Consider the following 10,738-nt stretch of genomic DNA (forward strand, 5'->3'; position numbering starts at 1 on the left):
CTTCTCTTTAGATTTAGGATAAACATTTAAGGAATCTTTTTTCCATCAACATCTCACAGATCACCAGAAGCCCTGAAAGATTTATTTGGAAGAACAGTGCATTGCAACGTGATGCAAAATGAAGAGCAGAAGTTTGAGTCATTGTCAGCTTGTTAAATGTGAATATTTTCTAGTGTCTTCTCTCCTCTGTGACAGTAAACTGAATATCTTTGAGTTGTGGACAAAACAAGACATTTGAGGACGTCCTCTTGGGCTTTTGGAAAACACTGATCGACATATATCACCATTTCAGACCAAACAACTAATCTATTAATCCAGAAAATAATCCACACATTAATTGACAATTAAAATTAGCGTTAGTTGCAGCCCTAGAAAGTGTCAGAGGTTTCCAGGTCTGGAAGCATTGTCCCTGTGCTCACAGATTGTATCTACAGTTGGCTGTTTTTCACCAAGAAAAGGAGAGATGGTGTATGATTTTGAACTTTGGACAGTTTCCCCCGTTTCCAGTTTATGCTAAGCTAAGATAAACAAGTCCACACACAAACATGAGTCACGAAACATCTCACTCTCGAAAAGAAAGCGCATAGTTATAAATGTCTGACATGATAAAATGATTGTTCAAAAGAAACCTGAATATACTTCAAGAAAAATCTTATCATCTTTGTCTATAATTGAGTCCTTAAAACTTTACTTGTTGTGACAAAGTGACAAAGGATAGTATATAAGTTCAGGAAACAAGAAAGAGAGAATTATTATTATAACTATAATCAGAAAAAGACGCTTCTATAGCATCAGAAATGTTTATACTGCACTGGCAGACATAAAGAAAATATAACCAACGTTACGGCCAAATCTGGGATTTGTACATTATGGGAGAATGTTTGTATTTCACTCTGGAACCTGCTTTCATCAGGTCTGATATAAAGAATATACGCGGCCCTAATTAGTGAGACTTTAACAGTTTCCTCTGCTGCAGCGTCCCTTTGAGATTTATGCTGATGAGATGGATTTCTACAGAAAAACCTCGCCAGGAACAACATGAGAGCCTCTTAGTGGACAACTCTCTCCAGAAAACCTCTCACTTCTCTGCGTGTGTGTGTGTCCCACAGCACATCAATAATGACCACATCCACGGAGAGAAGAAGGAGTTTGTGTGCCGCTGGGAGGACTGTTCGCGGGAGCAAAAGCCCTTCAAAGCTCAGTACATGCTGGTGGTTCACATGCGCCGACACACAGGGGAGAAACCACACAAGTGCACGGTAGGTAACGGATGGCCTTGGCGCCCCCATGGGCCTCCGGAGGGCGGCAACTCGCACTCTCTAAACACTGCACGTTTCTGCACACACATGCATCTAGTTTTATATATGTAGGTAAAACACATACACACACACCCTTGGGATGGCAGGATAGAAGATTTCTTTCTTCTTTCTATTCATTGCATATAAAATAAATACATTAATCTTACAACAATTCTTTCATCAACTGGTTTGGTTTGTAAAAACATCAATTTGAAGAATTAAAATACTCGTACGACTGCAGACTTTGACATTACAATTGAAGAGTACTTCACTGAAATGATTCAATTGATCAGCATTGTCAACAAAAGCTAGTTTAGAAACGTCAATTAATGAATAACACTGGGGCAAATATGACCTGAATAATCTTAAATCCATAGATTAAAAAAACAAAATAAGATTGCAGATTATTTTCTGGATTAATGGATTATTTTGTCCACAAATCGTCAGAAAATGGTATTGTAATCTTTTTTTTCTGGTAGTCGGTAAGAACATTTGCTATTTTGTCTCTCAAAAATTATATAATCTCATTTTAGGTTCCCTTTTCTACATGATTTTAAACATGTCACTTTTTGACGGTTGAGATGCTGATAGTTATGATAAAAAAAGGTCTGCCTGCTTTCTTTTCAGTTTGAGGGCTGCGCTAAGGCCTACTCCCGTCTCGAAAACCTCAAAACCCATCTGCGCTCGCACACGGGAGAGAAACCGTACGTCTGTGAGCACGAAGGATGCAACAAAGCCTTCTCCAACGCCTCGGACCGAGCCAAGCACCAGAACCGGACGCACTCCAATGAGGTACGTTTCACCACCAAGTTCACAACTCACCACGGACTTTCTTGTAGCGCTCCATAATACATTCTCCATAAATCTGTACAAGCTGACTGATGTGAAACACTGCATAGAGCGACAGGACTTTACATTCATCTGTGGCCCAAATTTCCTTTGTGTCCAGATTGTTTCAGACAGCACATAATTCCCACCCTGTTTTGTTTCCAGTCCGTGCAGGTGTGGATGCCTACGTTTGTGGGTTGTTTTAGTGTGTCTGCAGACGTTTGTGAGTAAATAACGAGGTGTAGACATAATGAGCACGACAGCCCACAATGCATTAGGGCAAATCATGCTCCTCACCACCCCCTCCTCCTCCTCGCCGTGGAGTGGGACCACCTGCAGACACCGAATAGAAAATGAAACCTGGAAGCGTTTCAGTAGCCTTGCTGCTTATCCATCAGTGGCACTGCAGAATGGGAGTGAATACACTCACTGAGGGCTCTCATACCACACACACAGATTTATTTTTACAGACATCTACTGTACGCAGAGCAAATCTAACTCGGTTAAACGTAAACAATACTTTCACAATAAACGGACACATTTGAGCTGAAAATAGGGACAAAAAAAAAAAACACAAGGAGGTGATGTTTTAAAGCCATTAAAGTAGGATATATGTGAGTTTTTGTTTGTAGGAAAGTTCGATAACTAAGATGAACATTGATGCGCTTCACTTGCTTAAAGTAGTGATCATTGTGTCTACTACAGTATCCTCTTCAATACTACCACCAAGTCAGAAATGCTCAAATCCTTTAAAACGTAAAGATCATTTTCTCATGTTCGTCCTTTGTAATTTAAGCTGGTAATGTTTCAACTTGTAGCTCACAAAGCTACAACTATACATTTAAATTGACACAGGAAACTCTCTGTATGGTATTTATGAGCATAACTTAAATCAGTATCTGTATGTGTGTTTTTATCTGTAGAAACCCTATGTATGTAAGATCCCTGGCTGTACCAAGCGCTACACAGACCCCAGCTCCCTCAGGAAGCACGTGAAGACGGTCCACGGCCCAGAGGCCCACGTCACCAAAAAGCAGCGCAGCGACCTGCCGCCGAGGCCGCCGGCGCCCAGGGAGAACGGCGAGAACGAGGCGAGTACCATAGACAGAATCCAGAGGGAGGACAAGATGTCAGACAACAGCTCCCCCAGAGGGGTGGATGACTACTTGCATGTCAAATCCATCAAGACGGAAAACTCTGTGGTAAGAACACTCAAAAAGTTATACATTTCTTTGTACTAACTACTTCCTTTTACTCTAAAAGTCTTAAAAGAGAAATTGAGTTGTAGTCCATCAGTCCTGCAAATAACAGCATGCCTCGTTATTCTAACCTTTGCTCTGCTTGTGGCTTGTATTCATTTCTCTCCCTTTTCTGACTTTCCTTATGGACAGACCTTGCTAAGGTGAGCTCACCTTTGGCTTATTTTCATATATTTCACCATCTAACGCCATCTTTTGCAATTTTACTCCATCCAAAATAAACTGTTTCATTCCAAAATGAGATAATGACAAATCAAAAGCCAGAGAGAAACTGACAACTCCTCCTAATATACAATTCACTTTCTTGGGTTCAACATAAGATACTGACCCTTTAGAAAAAAGCTGACACCTTTAATGCTGAAGCTCTTTGTGGGAAACTGTAGAAGCTACATTACATTTTTACCCATTAAAGGATAAAATCATGTTCACTTTGCTTGCAGACACTGTACAATATTTTGGAATCAAACTGTCCTCGTATGAACTCACGTCTTCATTTCATCATCAGCTGCATCAGGATTTTTTCAATACAGATTACTTTATAAAGAATAAATAATCATGTTTTTATCATTTGTATTGATTGGTTTGTTTTTTCTTAAATATCTTCAACACAAAGGTTGTTAAACCTATAATACTCTCAGTTGCATGCCATCTATGACACAGTGTACGTCACTTTTCCTTTTACATGGGCAGTTTAAACCTACAGTGGAGTCCTATCAAACACCTGTCAGAGAGCCTAAACCTGATGAAAGCAACTTCAGGATTAATATTCAAACATTGGGAATTGGTTTTGGCACTCTGTGCAAACAGAGCCAACTATCACGCTATGATCAAGACAGCTTTTTAGCTGTGAATACATTACAGTGTGCAATGAAAACAAGGCTGGTCAGGGCCAATTCAGGGAAATAAAAACTGTATAACCGTTATAGTCCTAAGAAAAGACATCAAAATTTAGAACCATATATTACAAATTAACTCCCATTTGCACAAGCAAAGTGAGTGAGATAATACAGAGAAAACTACTGCAGAAAATGTGAAATCATGAGCTAGACATCTTTGAGTTCTGAGGTTAAATATCAGTAAAATAAGTGCAAGATAAGTGGTACTTGTTGGCATGATAGAACTACAAAAGAAAATAAAATATTGTGTACTGTAGATGAAAGAAAGGAAATCCCAAAAGGTTTTTACTGTAAATCTAATTGAAACAAGTCAGTGTGACAAGCAACGCTTCATGCTCACCTAAAATGTTCAAAAAGAGTTTAGTTTTTGGAGAAGTGTAATCACATTTTGTGATGATTACTCTGGCACTCTGGCTCTGGCTCAAGCAGCCTTTCATCCTGCCCATTTCCAATTCACAGACAGACTGAGACAGTCTGTAATCTGTGGGGCGCCCCCACCTCTTCACCCCTTCCCCCCCAAAAACAGTCATTATTTACAATTAAGCTGGGGGAGGATAAAAGATTCAATGATTCACTGTTCTTCGTGCCATGTTAACCACCGCTCCACTTCTGTTCTGGGAGGAAAAACTGTTTTTTTTAGGACAAATGTTCTGCTTCTCTTATGCTCTTTTTTTTATCTTGTCTACTCTCTCTTTCCTTTTGCTCTTTCCATCCATCCCTCCTTCTAGATGTATCAGTCCAGCCCTGGCGGTCAGTCATCATGTAGCAGCGAACCATCACCACTTGGCAGTGCCACCAACAATGACAGTGGAGTAGAAATGGCGGCGCACAGCGGGGAAAGCCTGGGGGACCTCAGCACCTTGGACGACCTGCCCTTTGTGGAGTCCTTGGGCTGTGAAGATTCGACCGGCGGGGTCGCAGTGATGGGTCTCCACTTCCGAAAGCAGTTTGGCACCAGTCGGCGCATGGAGCATTTGAAGAAGGAGAAGCTGAAGACAGTGAGGGACTCGTGTCAATGGTCCAGCAACCCAACTCCCCTGGTCCTCGGCACCAAGCTTCCACCCATACCAGCAGGCGGTGAGTAGAAAAGCAGGATACAGTACTGAGGATATTTATGGTCAGATTAAAGCTGAAGAACTCCACAACAAGCTCCCAACATTCACTCTCTTTTTAGCTGTAGTTTGGTCTGCAGCAAATCCTGAGAAAAATATCTAAATCTTAAAGGAGAACTATTATGCTTTTCTGTATTTCCTGTCATATCTATAATGTTACAATGTTGGATGTTCATGTTAAACGTGGCCAAAGTAGGGCTGCCACCTCTTAGTTGATTAGTCGACTAATCGGTCGTTTTGGTCTTAGTCGACTAAGATTTCTTTAGTCGATTCATTTTCAAGAAACTTATGAGCACATTTATGGTAAACACAAGATTTAAAGTGGTGCTTTTGCAGGATTAATTGTGGAGAAACTCAGTTTTACAGATGGTTAATTAACTACATTTATATTGTGCTTTTCTAGTCTTAACCACCTCTCAAAGCTCACAGCTCTGTCAATTAAATCAACTAATCGATTAGTCGACAACATTGTATAAGTGTTAGTCGACTAAGAATTTCTTTAGTCAAGGACAGCCCTTGGCCAAAGCTTCAAATAATGAGGTAAAGGTATTTACTCTCGGCTCCTTATGATGTCATACTGAACAGAGTTTCTATTTTTGGTTGTCTGCTCTACGAGAGGGGGTCTTCAATAGACATGTGCCACAACAGAGCATATCAGACTGAGGGTGAATACAGGTGCAGCAGCCATGGGCAGTATGAGAAAAATAAAGTGTTTTTTGAAACATTAAAGCATGTCAACATGATCTTGCAGAAACACAAAAGTATGAACCTGAAAATGGTATATAATAGGACTCCTTTAAGCTGTTAGATGTTCCACTTTGTCCACCAGCTACTGTAGTTGCTAATGTGAATTTGACTGTCTGCCGGTTGTAGATTCGGTTTATAAGATTTCATTTATCGGGTGTTCAGACTGAAGGTCAAAGACCAAAACTCCAAAGAGCTGCCAAGTTGTTGAGAATTCAAGTGTCTAAAATTTGTATCTGTTCATTCACAGGGTCCCTCCTGGAGAGTCCAAGTATGGGTGGTGGTCTGGTGTCCTTCCCTGGTTCCGGCTTTGGTGATCTGAGCTCTGGTAAAATGACTCTGCTGGAAAAGCTTTCAGAGCGCCGTGACAGCACCTCCAGCACCCTGAGCTCAGTTTACACCCTCAGCCGCCGGTCCTCCGGCATCTCCCCTTGCTACTCTAGCCGGCGCTCAAGCCAGGCCTCGCAGTTTGGTGCCAACCGCCCCAGCAACCTTAGCTCGGCCGACTCCTACGACCCCATCTCTGCTGACATGTCCCGGCGCTCCAGTCAGGCCAGCCAGTGTGGGGGAGGCAGCGGAGGAGCAGGAGGGTACGGAAGGGGCCTATCCAGCCCTCTCAGCCTGACCCCAGCGCAGCACTACCACCTCAAGGCAAAATACGCTGCCGCCACTGGAGGAGCACCACCTACACCTCTTCCATACATAGACCAAATGTGTCTGAGGGAACACACAGCACTGTATGGGGACTCCTCCACCACCAACAAAGGCCTGCCTTCCAGGCAGTACAGCAGCTACACCATGCGGAGCCTGATGCCCCATGAGGTCCCATCTAACATCCCCCGCCGAGCAAGTGACCCCGTGAGGCGCGTAGCTATAGATTATTCCAGCCAGCCACAAATGCAGCGCTACAAGAGCATGGGCACACTGAGTGGAGGGCAGCCCCATCCGCTTCCTGCAGCACATAGCAGACTTTTATCACAGCAAGGGAGCCTACGACCGGATGATAGTCCCCACCTCTACCCTTACAGCCTGCGACCACCCAGCATTTCGGAGAACGTCACTATGGGGATTATACCGAGTGACATCCCTGAAGAAGACCTGATGCTGCCTGACCTCAGAGACCCAACCAACAGAGTGTCACAAAATCAACAAGATTTCCAAGGAGACCCAAATCTCCAGCAGCAGTCGTACTATCAGAGAAGGACGGCCGTTGTGAATGCCAACATGAATCAGGTTTTGTCCACTTCCAGCATGAGTCCAGGGCGGCAACATCAGATGTGTCCATCTGCACCAAGGGACAGTAAGGCCAACTTACTTGCTCAGTGGAACAAAGTATCTTTGGGACACATGGATGCCAGCCAGCAGTGCTCCAAAGTCCAGGTCCGAGGGAACCTGGCTGTCCTCCAACAAAACCAGAACTTTGGACTTTTTCACAACAATCTCAGCTCCAACCAGCAGATGGTTCAAAACCTTGTTAACACAATGCAGCAAAGATGCAAACAGCTGAATACTGAACCAGGAGCAAACTGCTTCCAGCAGCAAAGATTCCAGCAGTCATCAAATCTCAATGAAGCACTTAGCTCTCAGTGCAGGTTCAACAAAGGCTTTAGTCCTTGTGATAAGAACGGTAACACCACTTATCCACCGTGTAACAACACAAGAGCAGTCAATGGCAGCATGCTAATTCCCACATGCAAACAGGAGCCAGTTGACATGGACACTGTTGACATGCACTTTGCTGATGCTGGATTTCAGCCTGTGCAAGTTAAAATTGAGGACTGTGATAAATCAATCATGATGTCAGATCAGCAGAACTGTCACATGACCCTCCAAAATCCTTTGCAAACTGTGAATCACAGCCATTTCCAACCAATGCCACCAACAGAGCCTAAATCTCGAAACAAGCATCTTTCAGGGCCAAAAGTGACAAACCAAACAAGGCACCCAAGTATTGCTAACGTGGATGTTGCTTCCACGTTACCCAGTGGTGGAGGTTTAGGACTTCATTGCAGCAACAACTCTGATGACAATGCCTTGTACTACACAGGGCAGATTCAAGTATTTTGTGTTTCTCCTGCAGTGAATGTACCTCCTTCTGAAAACAACGCAGTGTCTCCCAGTCCAGGCGACACGCAGGCATCCAGGACTGTAAACTGTAATGCAGCACTGGAGCAGGAGCAGATAGACTTTGATAGCATGCTGGATGATGGGGATCACTCCAGCCTCATGTCGGGAACCCTGAGTCCAGGTCTGCTCCAGAGCTTGTCCCAGAGCTCCTCTCGCCTGACAACGCCAAGGAACTCGGTGACTTTGCCCTCGGTGCCGGCGGGGACGGGGAACATGGCCATCGGGGACATGAGCTCGTTGCTGACTGCTCTGGCAGAGGAAAGCAAGTTCCTCAACTCGATGTCGTAACAAACTATTTCCCCCCGGCTGAACTTTTGAACTCCTGATGCACAATAGACATTAAAAACTTAGAATTGATGTAATTGTGTGCCAAAAAGCCTCTGCAGTGTGCAACGCTTGTTTTCTTGTACAGTCTCAATTGTTATTTAAAAATGGTAATTTTCTATCTTTTTGAAAAGCCATATTTCTGTTTTTTTTTTTTTTTTGCTGCCATAGGTAGTAAATATGATGTAAACAACAGAAATCTTCCAGTTGTTGTACAGGTCTGCAGTAAGATCAGTTTACTAAGTGCCTGGCTCAGCCAAAACATATGTATATTGTGCATATGATTACATTTAAAATGTGTAAAATGCAACCAGGAAATTATCCGATACCTGCATATTTGGAATGTACCATCACCAACAACCTCGTTTTACACTGTAAATTACTTGAGCTGAACTTTTTTCTACATCAAGTTTCAGCTCAATGAGCTCAAGTTTTTTTTCCCCATTACAGCATTTCAGGTTTACAGTCATTGTCCTCAGTTAGCCATTATTTGATTGCTGCATTGCTGCTGAGATTAACTGTGACCTCTCTCAGTGTCGGGCATCAGAGACTTGATTTGTGACTGAATTATTATGAACCCACACATAAATCTCGCAGCTAGAATCAAGCTTTTTTCCTTTTGTACATTGTCGTACCAGTTTGTTGAGCTGGTTAAATGTAAATATCATTTGTACATTTTTAAGAAATACAATATTGACATTGATTTTTTTAAACAAATACTGTTTGTGTTGTTCTTTATGCAGATGTTTTGGGAGTTTTGTCAGTACAGATTGTCCAGAATAAGATCAGCAAGTGAATGATAAAATATGTTTTGTTTCCTGTTTCAATAATCATTCATATGACCCTTTGGTTAAGGTTTGGTTAACTGTAGACAACTACACTACTTGGTTAGGGTTTGGGAAAGGAAAGAAAATGGTTTGGGTTAAAAAACAACTACGCTGTCAACATAGTTTAAAGTTGAACTACTTAGTGAAGCTTAGGGAATGATCTTGGTCATGGTAAAATAAAGTCAGCATTGACTGTTGGTAGGAAATGATGATCAGTCAATGATTTGTCAAGCAGATATGCTACACATTTGACAGTTCCAGCTTCTAAATTGTGAGGATTTGCTGCTTGTTCTTCTTATACATGATAATAAACTGAATATCTTTAGGCTTTAGACGGTTGGTTGGACAAAACGATAGATCTAATGACTTCACTTGAGCTCTATAAATATTGTAACAGCATTATAATCACCAGATGAATCAATTATAAAAAATATTGTAAGTTGCAGCCCCATAAATGCCTTATTTAGAGATTTAAACAAACCAATGTCTATTGTGCATTTTTCTTTTCTTCAAAAGTGAAATTAAATTAATTCTATATTCAACAGCTTTATGTGAACAAAATCATGCTGTAGAAGCGCTGCCTAGAGCATGAAGACAAGTAACTCAGTTGTAAACTAAGCCGTGCTTTCCCCACATGTGCTGTTCTCTCTTGCGTCTTGTTGTAAAGATTATTATTCATCAGTATGTCCCTTGATTGCCTCCTGTAGAAGGAGGAGTGTTGATCGCTTCAATAATTCAACAACAAAACTTTAGTCTTTGAAGCCACGTTGCTGCAGCCTTTGCCGATAACGCACTTTCCTCAAATCTTTCTTGTTGAATGTCAGACTGAGGCGCCACACTTTCTTAAGACGTTGCACGACCTCTTTGAAATAACTTCCCCTGACCTCGTCTTACCTCGCCGGCAAGAGCAGTCTTGACATAATGTAAATCCTTACTCGGAAGCTGATGAAAAAGGACGCTAACAGGAGGGGAAAAGGCTAGACTCTGCTGCTGCTGCAGTTAGCCCGTGTGTACTTCAATATTAGCTCTGACAGAGCGGCCCAGAGGACGCAGCTGCTGAAACCACATAAAACAAAGCAGCTGAGAGGAGCGAGAGGTTCCTGGGACGCAGCGCTGAGCATTAGCAAGAGGAACAAATGATTTTAGTCTGTCAGGGAATTCAGCTGAGGATACGTTTGATCTGAAGTTTGTGATTGCTTTTGCCACTGGAATTCCTTATTCTCTCAGAGATGTGAAGTGGGAGAGAAAATAGCCCCGGGCTGTGATATTCAACCAGGCCCCGAACAAGAGGTGGAGATAAGACTTGCAAAGATAGTGCATTAC

General features: G+C 42.4%; 1 protein-coding gene across 1 annotated transcript in view; it reads left to right on the forward strand.

Annotated features, from left to right (window-relative positions):
* LOC114551254 (zinc finger protein GLI2) overlaps positions 1–8,583 on the forward strand; it is a 67,525-nt gene extending 58,942 nt beyond the window's left edge. Inside the window, exons 11-15 of the mRNA XM_028572425.1 lie at positions 1,110–1,259; positions 1,926–2,090; positions 3,050–3,328; positions 5,010–5,358; positions 6,388–8,583. Of these exons, the coding sequence (XP_028428226.1) occupies positions 1,110–1,259; positions 1,926–2,090; positions 3,050–3,328; positions 5,010–5,358; positions 6,388–8,552 (3,108 nt within the window). The 3' untranslated portion in view covers positions 8,553–8,583. The remainder of the gene's footprint in view (positions 1–1,109; positions 1,260–1,925; positions 2,091–3,049; positions 3,329–5,009; positions 5,359–6,387) is intronic.
* Positions 8,584–10,738: the final 2,155 nt, after the last annotated feature.

The sequence above is a fragment of the Perca flavescens genome, chromosome 24, assembly GCF_004354835.1.
Source record: "Perca flavescens isolate YP-PL-M2 chromosome 24, PFLA_1.0, whole genome shotgun sequence".
Taxonomy (NCBI): Eukaryota; Metazoa; Chordata; class Actinopteri; order Perciformes; family Percidae; genus Perca; species Perca flavescens.